This window comes from Cryptomeria japonica, chromosome 2 (genome assembly GCF_030272615.1).
Source record: "Cryptomeria japonica chromosome 2, Sugi_1.0, whole genome shotgun sequence".
NCBI lineage: Eukaryota > Viridiplantae > Streptophyta > Pinopsida > Cupressales > Cupressaceae > Cryptomeria > Cryptomeria japonica.
Window position 1 is genome coordinate 155,476,985 of NC_081406.1, and position 18,237 is coordinate 155,495,221.

An 18,237-nucleotide genomic window follows, 5' to 3' on the forward strand; every position below is an offset into this window, starting at 1 on the left:
TCCTTGGAAGAGGTTGGTTGATCATGGCGAAGGAAAATCATAACCAAAAAAGGAAAAGTTTGTCCATCAAAAGTGAAGGGCGTAAATATGTGATTGACCTGAAAAACCGAACAGTAAGGGAGGAACTGACATCATCTAATTTTGACTCAAATGACTCACATAATTGGGAATGGGGTTCACAAGATGGAAGGGAAAAGATGGAACCCAATGACGAAGGGGTATTAGAATTGGAGGGATGCTCAGAGGATGAAACTAGCTCTTTGGTCAAACTATTCCACTGGCAAATGGAAGACTATGAAGTGTTTCACCCTAATTGCCACATGTTATAGATATGTGAGATTGTGGAGTCAAGTGATGCTACAAAGAACTCAAATTTCCCTCCAGAGTATAGGGAGTACCATGAGGGTGTCGCATAAGTGGATGATACACTTGCGCATCGGTTTGAATGGGATAAAGCCATCAAGTACGAAGAATCCAACATGAAGAAAATTGACTTGGGGGATGATGACAACCCAAAGGTGATCTTGGTCGGGGACTATTGGAACCCCGTAATTGAAAGCGACAACATTTAAAATTTTTATGGAATACAAGGATGTGTTCGCATGGACGTACAAAGACTTGAAGGGAATACCTCAAGAACTGTGCGTACACAGAATACCCCTAGTACCTGCCGCCCAACCCATACGAAGGAGGCCATACAAAATGAATAAGAATTATGTAGCATAGGTGAATGAAGAAATTGAAAACATGTTGGAGGTTGGCATCATCTTTAAGGTGGAAACCAGTGATTGGGTCTCGCCAATCATTATCTCCCTGAAGAAAGAAGCAAATCAGATCAGGATATGTATTGATTTTCACTGCCTAAATGTCGTAACAATTAAAGATCCCTTCCCAATTCCGTTCACTAACAATATTTTGGAAGAGGTGGCTGGTCACAAGATATACTTGTTTCTAGATCAATTTTCTGGGTATAACTAGATCAACATTGTAGAGGAAGACAAGCTTAAAATAATATTTATAGTGGAGGATGAAGTATATGCGTACAATCGGATGCCATTTGGCCTGTGTAATGCTCCTGCCACTTTCCAATGGATCATATTGCACATTTTTATGGGATGTCAGTTGGAAGATTCAAGGCATTCTTTCAATGACTGGTCTATCCATAGTAAGTAGGAAACCCATTTAAATGCACTCGGGGAGTGCATGGAGAGATGTTGGGGAGCACAAGTGGCCCTAAATCCCAAGAAGTGTCGATTCATGGTACCACAAGGTAAGATATTGGGCCACATTGTGTGCAAGGAGGGGTTGAAGACGAACCTCGACAAGGTAGGGTTGATTGTGAACATGGAAAGTCCAGAGGATGTCATGGGAGTAAAATCCTTCCCCAAACATGTCGCGTACTATTAAAGATTTATCAAGAGTTTTGCACGAGTCTCCTGTCCCTTGGACAAGCTCACGAGAAAGGGAGAATCGTTCGAGTGGGGAACTAAGCAAGAAGAAGCTTTCAAAGAGCTAAAATCTCGATTGGTCAGTGCACCAATCCTAGCATACCCTGATTGGGACAAGGAGTTCCACGTTCGCGTGGACACCTCCAACTATGCCATCAGTGCCACTCTGGCACGAGTAGGCGTACATAGATTGGATCACCCCATTTTTTTCACCAGTCGACTGCTTTCTAAGGCTGAACGAAACTATAGCACGATAAAGAGGGAGGCACTCAGGATGGTGTACTCAGTACAAAAGTTTTGCCACTACCTCCTTGCGAGACCATTCACTTTTTATGTGGATCATCAGGCCTTGATGTATTTGGTAAATAAGCCAATAATCCAAGGACAGGTAAGCCAATGGTTGTTATTACTTCAGGAGTTCACCTTCACCATCGTAGTAGAACCTAGGAAGAATCATGTAATTGTTGACCAACTGTCAAGGATAAAATCCGGAGAACCAATGGAAGGAGTAAATGAGGACTTTCTAGACACTCACTTGTTCCAAATAGTCGTACTACCTCCTTGGTACAAGAGCATTGGCGAGAACCTGTCCACCTCGACATTCCCACAAGACATGCTACCAAGGGAACACCGTAAGGTGGCATTAAAGAGAAAAACCTTCCAACTGATCAATGACCTACTGTACAAGATGGGACCTGACCAGATCTTGCATAGATGTGTGATGGAGGAGGAAATTCCGAGTGTACTAAAAGAAGCTAATGATGGGCTTGCAGGAGGTCACATGGAACTTGATGCTACCACACATAAGGTACTATTAGCAGGGTTGTGGTGGCAAACCTTGCATAATGATGCACGAGAATGGGTTATGGGATGTGATACATTTCAATGTACGGGAAAACCACTGAAGTGGGATTTCATGCCCCTATTTCCCTCTCAGCCACAGGAACTGTTTGAAAGATGGGGATTGGATTTTGTAGGGCCTCTGAAGGTGAGCAATATGCACATATGCCGATACATTATTGTGGCCACCGAATATCTCACCAAGTGGGACGAAGAGAGATCTCTCCCACACAACACTATCGTGAGTATGACAAGGTTCCTGTATGAGTAAATTGTGACTAGGTTCAGAATTCCAATTCAGATTACAAGTGATCGAGGAGTTCACTTTGTTAATCAGGTCATTCGGATGATGACAACAGAGTTTAAAATCTTTCATAATTTATCCAGTCCGTACTATACTCAGGCAAATGGTCACGCGAAAGCTACAAACAAGATACTTGTATCCATAATTTATAAGGCATGTCAAGTGGAAAAGGAGGACTGGGAGGAGCGTCTTCCTATGATACTATGGGCGTACTGTACACCATACAAGGTGATGACAGGACACACCTCATTCCAACTTATGTACGACCAAGAAGTCATGGTATCGACAAAGTACACCGTACCAATCCTATGAATTGTTGTAGAAAACCGGTTGGGAGATGAGGAGAGTCTAAATTCCCATCTTGGACGAATGCCGACGGAAGTAATGGCACAACAAACATCTCCAATAGACGAACTTTCATCCCGTCCAGTTGGTTCTAAATTATAACAGCCACAACGAACTTCAACTTGGTAAGTTCAAAGTTAGTTGGTTGGGGCCCTATAAAATTAGAGAAGTAGGGAAGAATGGAGCAGGAAAACTTTCCACCCTGGATGATAACCCAATATGCGACTTTGTAAACGACTCGAAGTTGAAACTGTATCGGGAACGTGATAAACTAGTCCTATCGATCAACATGTTGGTGTACGCGACGAAGGGGGACTAGACCATTGGAAGGAGTAAGGAAGTAGAAGAAGATCCTATGGTCGCTATAGAGCCTTACAAACATGACAAAAATTGGGCCAAACCACTCACGTTCATAGAAGAAAGGTTGGTGTCGAATCAATTTGAAGGCATCACAATGCCTCGAATTCATAAGCACCTTATGAATGCATATTTCGGTGATCCGACCGTGTGGATAAGTCTCACCAGACACTAGAGAAGAAGGTCCCTATATGAAGGACCTCATGAGGGTTACATTCCATTTGACATTGACAAGGAAGCGGAAGAAAGAAGGAAGGAGGAACTCATCGAGAAGGAGGAAGAGCCAGTCAACTTAGAAGAAGAAGTAGACTTGGAGGAGTACGATGTGACTCTAGGACCATGTTTGAAGATGGTATTAAAGACCAAAGATTTATTTGTGATGACATCATGTCCTGGCGAACAAGAAGCAGACCCCAATTCGCTCTATTGGGTAATTCCCAATCCCGCAGGGCCACCCCAGGTTGATGGAGAAAAGGTAACTTGGTACCAATAGTACGAAAAAAGATACATCGATGGAAGATACAAGGGTCTGGGACCAACACCTTTATTGGACAAATTTTTTGATCTTGGATATGTGGGTACATGCTGCTTGGAGGAATGCTACACGAGACCACCGTACGTGTGCGCATGGTTACATGACTCTAAGATCAGAGGGAGATCCTAGTGGAGTAAAAAGAAAAATACAGGATCTGGAAAATGAGAATGATGCGGAAGAAGGACCGAGCAAGAATATAAGGGAGGAAGGAATTGGCAATAGAGTAACATTGAGGAAAGGGGTGAAATGTTGGGTGAAAAAAGCCAAGTTGCGTAAACAAAAGAAGATCGTACGAGCTCTGAAAGAAAAGGTGGTACAAGGAGGCGACAGAAATAACAACCAAAGGAAGCAAATTGACAAGCTCCGCGATAAATTAAAGGTACGAAGGCTATAATTTAAAAAGTCTTGCCAAGTAAAAATATTAAAAAAATATTTTAAAAGAAGAATATTAGAAACAAAAAAATCAAGGCAAGTATTCAAAATTAAAAGGGAAGGGTTAGGAAATATGAAAAAATTAAAACAAAGGGGAAATATTATAGAGTTGGTGAAAGAAAAAATTCATGTGGTGAAAAGAAGATTATTTTATAAAAAATTAAAAGCATATAACCTAACCTTGAAATTGGAAGAAATCTATAAATACCTCTACTCGGCTAAACCAAGCAAAGAAAACAGGTTAGAAGGATATAGAGAAGCGATATGTGAAGTAGAGAAGGGAAAAATGAGGGCAGGATCATATGAATACGCACGAGAAAGAGGAGTCGGTTTGTATGGTTCCGTATGGGCTAGAGGATGTAGGGGTAGTCGTATGAATGTAGGAAATCGAGGGGACCGTAAAAGTGATAATTTGGCATGACATCAAAAATATCAAGTAGAAGAACTTCCGTACGGGAACTACAGGCCACACAACAAGCAAATTTTCCATACGATTTCGTACGTGAAACACAGAGGAGGCCCTAAAAGTCTTCTTACGACCCTGTACGAAATCAACAAGAGGAAATGAAGTTGTCGTACGACCCCATATGGAATAAACAGGGTGAGAAAAAGCATTTGTACTACCTCGTACGAAATCAACAGGGTGAGCAGAAGGCGTCTTCGTACGGTTTTGTACGGAAGTGACAGGGCAAGTCGACAAAGTATACACCAACACCGTATGGACGAGTTAGAAGCATTAAATACTAAAATCCGTATGGTCAAGTAGCGACATCATTGTACGGGCAGCAATTCTATACCAGATGGGAAAGCCTATGAGGAAGATTTGACCATATCCATACAAGACTACATGAAGCCTGTACAAAACTGGTTGAAGGGAGTTCATACGGTGAAGAATAGAAGATGTTGTACGACACCATGGTGAGAACAAGTTAGGGAGACCCCAGTCATGCTAGGGATTCAGGTCGTTGTAATAACGATTGGGGGTAGGCAGTAACAACAAAAAGTCTAGTGGGTCAGACACAAGCAATAAAGGCAATTAGAATGGAAGAAGCAAGTAGCAATTAAAAGTCCAAAGTTAGGCCGAAGGTGCAACACAACTATGAGAAAGTGAATGTTGATACCCTGACATTTGAAAGTGTGATATGATGCAAGTGCCACAATTGGTGGGACGAAACACAGACAGATTATGATTTGAGGAACTCGCTTAGGAAGGTAGAAGTAGCCCATGCAATCCAAATGCCCCTATTCAATATTAAGGAATTCAAGCTAGTCTTGTGAACTAGGGTGGCGGGGTATGATTCCCGCAGTTAGAAGTCCATTGTGTAGTACGAGGGTTGCACCATTACCATTTCATTCAAGCCATCTGACTTTCAGCAAGTCTTTAGTATTCTGAATTGAGAGGAATCAACTACGAAGCCAACTAAGCTCACAAGAGAAAGAAATGAATTCCTGTTGTAGTCACGTAAATCTGTCCATTTTAATTAAATGAATATTTTCTATTTATTTGATTAAAAATCCACTATCCATCAGTTAATTAAATTAATATTTAATTAATTCTTCTTCAAACATTCTCCTATTAATTAAATAAATTATTCAATTTATTTTAATTCGTTCATTTAAACCAAATTCACAATCAATTAAATGAATAAATCCTATTTATTTCATTTAATCCCCTTTCCTCTTTTAAATAAATTAAATAAACATTTATTTAAATCATTAAATCCCAAACCCACTTGCATTCTCCTAATAAAATGCAACTTGCACCTATTTGTTGAAATAAATGAATTTTATTTTAATAAAAATCCTATTTTCCCTCACCCACCAAACCCACTTGCAATCCAAATCCCCTTCTAGATTCTTCTAAACCCCTTCCTAATTAGCCTAATCCATCCCCTAATTATTGTCACATTCCTAAGCAACTTGGAGTCACTTCTCAAAGACTCCAAAGTCTTTGAAAAGCATTTAATGCTTTATGTGTCCAAGAAGCTAACCTCTAAAGTCTTCCAAACCACTAATGGCTCTTACATGACCATTTATGGTTAAATCCACTTGCACCCATGGTTAGGTACTTTGACCCCTAACTCAACCCTCATGTGACCCATGTGTCTTCTCAAGCATTTATTGCTTTGACCATCATGGCTATCCTCAGTAACTCTTGCACAAGAGTTTATCCATTGGATAAAAACATTATTCTTTGAATGATGAATTTATTCACTCAACTCAACATTAACCTTACCTCTCAAGTTAACCCTCAGGTCATGTCAAGCATTTAATGCTTATTCCCTCTCCTCTCAACCCATCTCATGTTGACATTTGTCATCCTGGGATTGGATTGAAAGTCCTCACATAGATCATAAACCATTCAATCTCGACCCTTGTTGAGATTACTCAATCTCAACCATCCATTGCTCCATTTTTCCTATAAATAGAGCTCATTTCTTCATAATCCAGATCCTAAAAACTTGTATGCATTTAACTTATAACCAATTTTAGAGAAGAGCATTTAGCATAAATCACTAATATATTGTCATTTTGGATTAAAATAAATCTTAGTTCATTTCATAGCATATCATAACTAGTTTGTTTTACACTTGCATAGCATAGTTAAAGCATTTCTATCTTGAACCTCCATAAGGCATCCATAGTGCAAAAGGCTGCAGAGAGCTACACTAATTTGGAACTTGGAGAGGAGAGGAACAAGGGAGGAGGAGCTACAAGCATGGTGTAAGGCATTTGGAGATGTCTTCTTGCATTTATTTTCATAGTTAAATGCTTCATTATGTTTTTAGTGTCTCTCTTGGTATGCCTGCTTAGATTAGTCTTTGGTTGATTAACACTAACATTTCTCTTTGTTTCTTGTGATCCTTATGTATTATACAACCATAGGTTTTTGTCTAACAATCTCCCGTTTTGTAGAGCATCACCTGCTAAAGTTGGTTTGTCCTAGTGACTTGACCACTACAGAATGGAACAGTTTGTGGAGTAGTAGCAATAGCAGGGGGTTGAAGTGTTCCTTCATTGCCAATGCATATTGGTTGTGTCTGATGGACCTCATCAAAAGCAGGCTTATAGGAGCAAGTCAGGCTTTCGACATTGCAATTTACATGATAGCTCTCATGAATGACATCAATATGGGTAAGGTGTACAATTGGTCCCATTTACTTTCTGACCGAATTCATGACTTCCTGTCACTAAAACATAAAACATTCTATGTGCCACCATGCAATTGCCATTTTCTCGGAGGTCGTACGTACACAGGTACCTTCAAAGAAGTGGGGTAAATTTCAGCTACAGAATAGGGTTCAACAGAACAAGCAACACAATATTGTTGGGTCCATCAGGACACCCTCAGAAGTGAGACCAACCAACCGACCAAGAAGAAAAGGAGACGGGAGGTGGAGGAAGAAGAAACTTCAGATGAGGATACAGACACCGAAAAAGAGGACACCAAGGATTTGGAAAGCCAAAGTGGTGATGAAGGGTTCAGGATGACACCTCATGACAACGCCTTGAAGGAGGTCGAGGAGGTTGAAGGTGTCAAAGCCCATGCATGAGGAGGTGAGGACGAGGAAGGGGCCACGACAAAAGGGGAAGCACACACATGGAAGGAGGTGACACGAGAGAAAATGGTAGCACGGGTCAAATTTATGGCCCCAAAATTGTCCCCTTCGGCTCACCTGGTACCCCACATTCACTTATAGTTGCCATGTCCCATGGGGAAGCCACATCTGTAGGCGTATTATTCAAGAAACTACCTGAAGGGACACCACCAACATGAGTACGCGTATCCCTTCCGTAGGTTGCATTGGCAATTGGAGGGGTAGTTCACTTGGCTGAAGGAGCCATACACCTGTAGACACCTATGGTCATGACCCCTTTAACTAGCGGGGTAGTACAGGAAGATGTTGTCAAAGGTACCGTATAGGGGAAGACCCCTACAAATGGTGGGCTAGTACAAGAGCCAGACGTACTGGATGTCTTGCTGACGAAGGAGATAGGCCACGGGTCAGATGTGGACATATCCTTGGATAATTGGCTAGACCAGTTTGGACTGGCACCACATGTACCTCCACCCCCTTTGCCACACACCATGGTAGTTGGTCAGATCATGGAGGAAGCAGTTGGGAGCATTGGGTAGGAGTCGAGCATAGGTGGACAGGAAAAAGAGAACGTACATGATGTGATTCATTTGGAGGATGAGAGTAATGAGTCTGGGGATCGTAGGTTGCCTGATACAGAGCCACCTCCAATGGGGGATGATGCAAATATGGACCTTCATATTTTGTGGTCCGACCTACAGGATCCAGTAGGGTCCATCCGATGGTTCATGATAGAGTTGGAGGGGTTTACCCATGTAGCACAAGGTATTGCTAACATGGCTCTATGAGTAGATGCAGGAGCCGTTCTAGAGGCTGGGAAGCTGCTAGAGTTTATGAGGAGAGGGTGCTAGGAGGATTTCGATTGACACTTCACCTAACAAGGCTGGGCAAAGACTGAGCAGATGTTCACCACTTTGCGGTAGGGGAACATCATGTAGGACCAGGGAGCACTGGGACTTACCTTCCAGGGTATGGAAAGTTCCTACAGGTAACTATTTTTCCAAATGAGGCAGGCCCAGGTAGAACAAGTCATTGCGAAGGAAGTGGCTGCTATACTCTAGTAGGAGTTAGACAAATGTGGAGAACTTACTACCATGAAGAAACAAATCCGAGTTGAGCTAGAGGAGACAATTGCCTCCCAGGTGACTTGTGTGTCAGAGTAGAGTGTTCAGATAACAACACTGGAGGATAAGGTGGTAGCCTTGACAAGCCAAGTGGAACATAAAGGCAAGGATCTACTGGAGGCAACACACATGGTGAAGAAAGCCTGCTAGCGTCAATTGGTGGTCGAGCGTGACCTATGGCTTCGCACGACACAACTTCAACAACTTCAGTGTTAGGCTTCAGATTCCACCACCACTCCAGGGACATCCTCTCATCCCACCTCTCAACAATAGTTTTCTGTTTAGCCCCATTTTTTGTAGTCGTTTGGAAGACGACTTCTTTTTTTTTTTTTTTTTTGGGGGGGGGGGGGGTGGGTGATGTAGATGACAATTATGTCATCATTAAATAAAAAAATAATTGTTAGCATAATCTGGCATGTAATGGGTACTTTTTCGAAGGTAGTTGGTAGTTTTGCAAGTTGGCATTCCCGCCAACCAACCGAGTAGTATATAATTTGGCATTGTATCGGGAAGAAGGAGGTTGACTATGTATCCATTACTGAGTGCAATAAAGACATCTTTTTTGGCCTATATGATTTTATGGTGATCTGTTAATTACTTTATGAATATTGTTTGTGTATCGTTTATGTATAGTGTAATTCAAACTGACACCTGAAGGACTAAACAGACATTTTGAAGGAGTTTAATCATACTTTTCTTTTGTTAATCCCTAAAAGAGTTGGAACCAATAAAATGACTTAGGAAGATAAGTTTTTATAATACCATATATAGAAGTCTCCCAAAAGTATTGATTTTGACAATTCAACCCTTCTAATAAAAAAATATACATCCAAACCGAAATTGATTTGTCCTAGGAAGACAACTTATCAATGCCATAATAATAATTCATGAAACTCTCCATGTGATGGGAAAAATAAAAAAGGAAAGCGTGGTTTTAGAGATTGACATCTCCAAAGTGTCCTAGGAAATCTTATCCAAAGTCTTAAGGATGTTTGGATTCAAGGAGAAAATATTGAAGCTCATGGAAAATTGTTTCACTACCCCTACCTTCTTGATCCTCATAAATGGTATCCCTCGGGGTCAGTTCAAAGCTTCTAGAGGCTTAAGGTAATGAAACCCTCTATTCCCTTACATATTCATAATAATGATTTTTATGAGTGGGAACATATATGTTAGCATAAGAAAAGGAAATCAAAAGTATTAGATTAGCATCTTTTCTTAATCTGAAATCATGTTAACAATTTTTTTATGACACAATATTATTGGGGAAAGCTACCATTGTAGGAGCTATTGAATGGAAATGTATTATGGCATAACATTCTAATGTGTTAGGATAAAAATAAAACTAAAAAAAAGTTAAACATTCTTCTTCAAAATTACTCAAACATTAAAAAATATATTTGTTTGGACTCTAAAATACAAAATGCTACCATTTTTTGCTACCTATTTAGGTACACCTTTACCTCAAGACAAAGTTTATAATGCTACTTGAAATAACCTTATTGAAAGAATTAAAAAAATGTTGGCAACCTAGAAAGGGATCCTCTTAAGTCAAGTTGGGAAACTTCAACCAATTAAAGCTTCTCTCCAAAGTACCCCTATGTACCTTCTATCTCTCTTCAATATTCCTAATAGTTTTATAGATAAAAGTAAACAAATTTAGAGAAGATTCTTATGGTCAGGGACAAATGAAAAATATATAATCTCACTTGTTGCATGGAAAAAGAATTTGAAACCCTAAATATAAAGGAGGGTTGGTCGTTTGGAAAGTAAAATAAATGAATAGAGTATTAATGAAAAAAATAAGATGGATATTGATTAATTCAAATAATGAGTGGACTAGTACAATGAAAGGTAATTACCTAAATAACCAAGAAGGGTACGTATTCCTCCAAAGGAAGTAGCTCCCAACTAGATGAACCATTTGGAACAACTTAATTAATCTAAACAAACCCTAATTAAGGGTGCCAAATATAATTTAGATAAAGGTGACTAGGTCAAATATTATGGGAGTTGCTTGGATTTTAAGTTCCCTCTTCAAATACGCCCTCTTTGTTATCAAAATAAAGAAGAAATGAAAATAAGAATGAATGATTGGTAAAAGATTATTGGAATAAAAATGATGGCCATACTTATTGGAATCTTTTTATTGATCTAAATGACATATCCAACATAGCTATTATTGTAAAAATAATCAAGACCATTGGCAACCATATAAGTTCATTGGTAGATTCAGGAAGGAGAGCCTAATTTAGATGACTGGTCTCATTGGAAACTACATTATCGAATCAAGATTTCAGTTGATGGATGATTATGAGAACCCTAAATTCAATTAGAGTAAAATCAAGAGAAAATTGACATTCTCAAAATTAGCTTCTTTTGGTCGAGTGTTGGCTAAACGAAAAATTTAATCATTGAAAACTTGAAAAGAAGGGGCTTCTAGCTAGCTAATAGATGCATGTTGCACAAGAAAAGTGAATAAAGAATCAATCACATTTTGATTGAATATACCTATGCAAGAGAGACTAAACAGTGGATTCTCATGAAATTCAACATTCCTTAGGTCTAATAGGAAGATGTTAAGAAAATGATTGAAAGTTGGATCTCTTGTTTTTAAACACTCTTTGATTATAGAATTGTGGAATCATTCTCTACTTCATAAACTAAATTCAAGTCACATGTATAATTAATATATGTAAGATTTAATTTTGTAGATTAGAGTTAAAATTGATTTATAATTAGAATAAAATTATAACTTTATAGAATATTTAAAATATATAATTATTTAATTATAAGGTTTCAACATATATAAAATATCATTCTAACTTGTCAATTTTTATTTCAAAATTCAAAATAAGTATTAAATATCTATACATATTTTAATCAGTTATATAATGATTGTAATCCTAATTAATAATTATTTTTAAATCTACAATTATTTCAATTATTTCAATTAAATAATATTTAATTCAGGTTAGCCAATTACAATTAATAATTTCAAGGTTAGAAAAAACTATGAATAATCATCACTAACCTTTGTAAACTCGCGTATTGACAAAGGGAATGAAACAAGTAGTCATGCACATGAAGAAAATTATATTTGCAGTCAAATTAGCCAAATTTAAATCTAAAAAACCAATGCTCTATTGGTATTATATAATTTTTAATTATCTAATGCTAATTATATCTTCACTTCCACCTCTCAACTACCACTGGCTCTCAGTTTAAGTGATAATCAATTTTGTCTCTCTCCATAATACAGTTAACTTCGTAATTATCTCAATCTAGTATTATTAATTATGAGTGATTGAAAGTGTCTCTATTATGTCTATCTCCATCATACAATTAACTTCATAATTGTCTCAATCTAATATTATTAATTATGATAGACTTTTTTCTTATGGATAAGGATAAGAACAAATATAAAATAAAAATATAAAAATATTATAATGTAATAATAATAATGTAGTCTTAATAAATTTTTTTGCTATTGTCAAGCGTTTAATAGAAATATAAAAATATAATAATATGATAATAATAATTTGATACTAAAAGTTTTTGCCTTTTACAAAGAGTTTAATGGAAATATAAAAAAAATATTAAAACACAATAATACAATCATATCTTAATAATAATTTAATGTTAATTATGGCTTACAATTAACTTCGTAATTATCTCAATCTAGTATTATTAATTACGAGTGATTGAAAGTGTCTCTATTATGTCTGTCTCCATCACAATACAAAAAATATTAAAACACAATAATACAATCATATCTTAATAATAATTTAATGTTAATTACGACTTACAATTAACTTCTAACTTCGTAATTATGTCAATCTAGTATTTTTAATTATGAGCGATTGAAAGTGTCTCTATTATGTCTATCTCCATCAAAATACAAAAAATATTAATAAGAATTTAATGTTAATTACGGCTTACCTTGAGCTAGTCCTCTAGGAATGTAAACCTAAGATCAATAGGGATCAAACCCATGATCCAAGTCAACTCCAATACTCATGTGGACTATATCATAATAAGAATTTAATATTAATTAAAATATAATAATATAGTGATTTTTTAAGTGAAATAATGAACATGATGTAATTGACTAAATCCCAACAATTAAGAAAACAAATAATAGTAATTGAGTATGTTTTTTTTGCAATTAATTAGAAATAGAAGAGATTAATAATTTTGTAACATAACTTTAATTGAATCCTAACTCTAATTAAGTTGTAATCTTATTTGAACCCTAACTATAATACTAATTGAATGTTAATTATAAATTAATTGAATCCTAAATTTAACACATAATAATCCCTAACCTAAATTGAGCACTAATCTTAACACTTACCCTAACCCTATTTTAACTCTAATAAAAGTCATGTCTCTAATTTCAATTATAACTCTAATCTTAAATGAATTGTATTCCAAACCTCTTTGAATCTTAACAATAATTTAACCCTAGCACTAAATGATTTTTTTTAAAGTACAATTGATCCTTAACCTTAACTCCAATTTTTAACTTTACCTAACCCTTGTTCTAATTAAATCCTTACCCTAACCATGTTTGAACTATAACCATAATTTAACCCTAACTCAAAAATTTATTTTATAACTTTAATTAAACACTAATTGAATCATAGTTCTAACCCTAATTGGACCTACTCCTATTTGTATAGTAATGGACTATGTTTTTTTTCAAACAATTAGCAAATAGAAGAGATTAACTAAATTAATCATACAATTAATTAAATTAAAATCAATTTATTTAATTTTTTTCAATTAAGAATACTATAACTTTTCTAAAATTTAATATTTATTTGAGAATGTGATTTGTGAATAGATCATAAATTATACCTGAATAGTAGTAAAGAAAATTTAAATATTTGTTGTAGCAAAAGTGAGAACAATTTTTTTTTATATTAGATTGTATTAATATTCATTATATTATTTTTTGGATATTCATTGTATTATTTTTTTTAAAATATTATTAGTTTGTATTATCTTACATTAAGCATAATCTAATCTTATATTTTATTTGTATTATAAAAATTGTTAATTTTATACTGTTAATGTCAAAATTATTAGATTATTATTTTTTATTATTCTAATTACTAATGTATTATATTGTTGACTTAATATTATTATCAATATTAGTACTTTAATTATTAGAATATTTTTATTTTAAATATTATATTACTATTTTATAATTTTTATGACTATATTAATAATGTTTTATATTATATTATGTTATTATTCTATTGTTTTAATGTTGTTATGTTATAAAAATTTAATACTATTAAATTAGGTGAGAATAATGCTATTTATAAATTATTTAAAAAGTAAAAGTTTTGTTATCTATGGTAACTACCAATATTTTCACAATTAATTAAAAATCAATTAATTTGCATCAAAATATCAATTAATTAATAATCAATTAATTTGCATCAAAATATTTTCACTTACAAAAAGTGTAGATTTATTATCAAATTTTTTATATTATTAAATTGAAAAACTATAATTTAAAAACTTAAAAATCATGCATCTTAACTATTAAAAAAAATAAAATGCAAGTACTAATAAAATCAAAATATAATAATAATAATATCATAAACTAAATTAAACCAGATTTACTTATTATTTTAAAAAACACTCTAATCGAAGTATTAAATATGAAAAGGAGGAAATGGGCATGCAATTTTTGCCGATACAAATCTTGGACATTAGTGCCAAAGTAAAACAATAAACTACTTTTCCTGAAAATTGCTTGTACTTTTGAATACAGGGTGTCCCTTATTAAATTAAGTTTTATTGAACATACGGTATTAAAAAAAGGCCTCATCTCTCATCAATCATAGAGTCACTAATTCAGATAGTTGTGACTAAATGGAAAACACTGCAAATAGTTACATTTCCACATGGATTGGAAAAAACGCTACACCGAATCAAATTTCAAATCAGAGATTACTGTTGGCTTCATGAAAAGTACGAATGGAGATTTTTTCCTAAATCAAGAAACATCCTTGCCCCGATATTTAAATTGATTCGGTACTGCAAATATACCGTGCAATTTGCTAGAAACAGGTGCTGCAGATACAGTACAAATTGCTAGAAAACAAGTGAAAAACTAAAAATGAAGTATGTATTGGTCTCTGGTGGTGTGGTGAGTGGGCTGGGAAAAGGTGTTACAGCTTCCAGCATTGGAGTTATCTTGAAGGCATGCGGACTTCGTGTTACCTCAATTAAAATAGGTACACCCATCAATTTGTTTCTGCAAATTATAGCCTCATTGTGATTAATTATAACAAATTGGGCACACCCATCAACTTTTTTTGGGAAGTTATTAATCTTTTTGTGATTGCCTACATTAAAATGGATACACCTATCAAATTTTTTGCTGTAATTCATAGTCTCGACGTGAGTACCCACAAATGTGGATTTGAAGTTTAAGCAGGCATTTAGATTTGGTTGTGTTTTTTGCAGATCCATATTTGAATACAGATGCTGGGACCATGTCTCCATTTGAGCACGGGGAAGTTTTTGTGCTGGATGATGGTGGTGAGGTTAGTATAGTCATGATATTCACAGGGGTTTGTTAATGCTACCATGCCTTGTGATTATTATTTTTAATCTGTATAAAGCAGTGTTCAGGTTTAGTAGGGCAGCTGTAGGGTAGAGTTCTGCAATGGCGCCTTTTGTCCTGATTATTAATGTTAGGACTGATTATTAATGTTAGGACAAAGTTACTTATAGCTTTGATATTATATAAACATTGTTGGAAAACTGGTCTAAAATATTGAATCGATGAACAATCAATTGGTAGAAGTTGAGAAGGTGAACTAAACAGGGTTGTGGTAGGTGGTGAGAAGTTGAACTAGATGGAGGGTTGTGATAATTGGTCTTGATTTTGTTGCAAGATCATTGGTTTATGTTCTTAAGGATTAGCTTGGGTTCATATGTTATGATGCAGAAGAAAATAAACAGTCAGAGAAAGCAAACATGCTGGTAGACGGACTGAAGCCTCCAGCGTTATCTGTGATAAAATTCCCTAAAACACGATTACCAGGCATCATGAAAGCAATGCACATCCTTCATCTACCTACGGTTCATGCAGTGAGCAGTGCTTAAATAATCACCATTGAAACAAAATATAAGTCTATTGTTCAAAACTTGATAACATAAAGAACACTAACAGGAAATTAACCTAGTCGCCTCAATGGGGGGCATTTGAAAGTCTTCCCAGCAGATGACACAATGAAAATGTAGGAGCATTTTTAAGAATTTTTTTACGAAATCTATAAAAAGATACTGAAAAATATTATAATTAAAAAATAAACCACAACTATGCTGCCATTTGTCACAAAAGTATACCTCATGATTTTCAACAGAACCATAAAACTCCTTGCTCTCCATCAATAGCACAAACTGGATTTTTTGTTCCTAAAACGGAAGCTCCTCTACTCTAAAATCCAGAGATGCTGGGATTTTATCTTCCACGGGGTCACCTGCACCATAAAAATTAGGAGCAGTATTTCCTTACACGGGACTCTGCACTCCAAAATAATGAAACTGATATAGCTTTGCATAAACCAAAACACAACTGTTTATGCATGATTGCCACTAACTTGTATGTAATCTTTACTTGCCTGTCATAAACAGCGCATTCTTATACATAATCTGGTAGGGCGATTGGAGCAGGGTCCTGTTGTGACGTTTTCACACATCGCCCCATTGCAAATGGGGACCCCCTACTTTTTAGGCCCTCTCGGTCTTTTGGCTTTTGTTTGTTGGGTCTCTTCGCGGCAGTCTCGTCAGTTTGCAGGTGTTTGGGGGTTGATTTGATCAAGTTTGCAAGTCGTTTGAGCAAATTTGGCTAAGTTTGGAGCATGTTTTGTCCGTTTTAGGGTTTTGCCCTTCAGACCTGAATTTGAGGCCTTTCCTTTAGGTTTTTGGAAAAACTGAATGTTGCATTGGAATCAATACTCTTTAAGGAACCTACCCGTGAAATTTGAGCGAATTTTGAGTTTAGAAAGTTCCTATTTTTTATAGGGATTTCACTGCCTCCCGGATCGGTCTAATTTTGCCAAAAATCAAACTTACTATGTTTAGTAAGTTTCTATTTTTAGTAAGCGTCTTTGCATCCTATTTTGCCCTAACTCTAACATTTTGAAACACTTACTATTTTTGGAAAGTTTGTTTTTGGTAGGTTCTTCATAGGCAGACACTGAAGACTGAGTATTCCTGATCATTTCTAAATCCGGGAAATTCGAAAAAGCAAGCTATTGATAAAAAAATTGGCTAAGTCTGGGAATCATTTGAGAAGTGGAAAGCATTGAAAAATTGACTAAGTCCGGCAGAGAAATCCACTTCAACTCCCAAAATGGCTAAGTCAAGGAAAGGGTGCCAAATCCATGGTGCCTTGGAAAAGGTGAAATTTGAAGAATTCCTTGACCTAGTGGAATTAGCGCCCAGGTCTTTGACTAGGGCGCTAAAATGACTAAGTCATGGAAAATCCAAAAGTTGCAAAATTCCTTCATCAAGTGAATTTAGCGCCCAAGCAGGTATAAGGGCGCCAAAGTGGGTTGCTCATGGAAAGTTGACAAAATGCCAAATTCCTTGGCATAGGTGAAATAGCGCCCAAGTCTTGGATAGGGCACCAAAATGGATAAGATATGGAAAATCCAAGAGCAATGGAATTCCTTCAACATAGCAAAATGGCGTCCATGTCCCAAGGAGGGCGCCAAATTGAGGTGGTTAAGGAAAAGTGCAAAACATCAAATTTCCTCCTCTACATGGAATTAGTGCCCATACACAAAGAAGAGTGCTAAAATGACAAAGGCATGGAAAACTTCAAAATCATAAATTTCTTCACCATGGAGAAAATGTGCTCCAGGAAAAGAATGCGCGCCAAAATGACATCAAGGAAGGAAAGTCTAATTTTCTAGAATTCCTCCAGGACAAGTAGAAAATGCAGAAACATGATCTGGGAGGAAAATTTCAAAATTCCAAAGAAAATCCCTCCATAGGGTCATTCCAGCGCCCAAGTTTGAAGATTGAATTCCAAGGCATGGAAATTTGAAATCAAGGATGAACTGAACAAGAAAATTTCCCTTGGGAAAACTTTTGAAAAATCCATTTTTGGGCATAAAAAATCATTTGAATTTCAAAATTATGATAGATTTGGATTCGTGAGAGAATTTTCTCTCTTGGACCCTGGAACCCTAATTTGAAAATTTTCCTAAAATTT

The 18,237-nt window shown here is 36.0% G+C and overlaps 1 protein-coding gene across 1 annotated transcript in view; it reads left to right on the forward strand.

Annotated features, from left to right (window-relative positions):
- Window positions 1-14,798: 14,798 nt before the first annotated feature.
- LOC131070563 (uncharacterized) overlaps window positions 14,799-18,237 on the forward strand; it is a 161,724-nt gene continuing 158,285 nt past the window's right edge. The window contains exons 1-2 of the mRNA XM_058006132.2: window positions 14,799-15,241; window positions 15,474-15,553. Of these exons, the coding sequence (XP_057862115.1) occupies window positions 15,124-15,241; window positions 15,474-15,553 (198 nt within the window). The 5' untranslated portion in view covers window positions 14,799-15,123. The remainder of the gene's footprint in view (window positions 15,242-15,473; window positions 15,554-18,237) is intronic.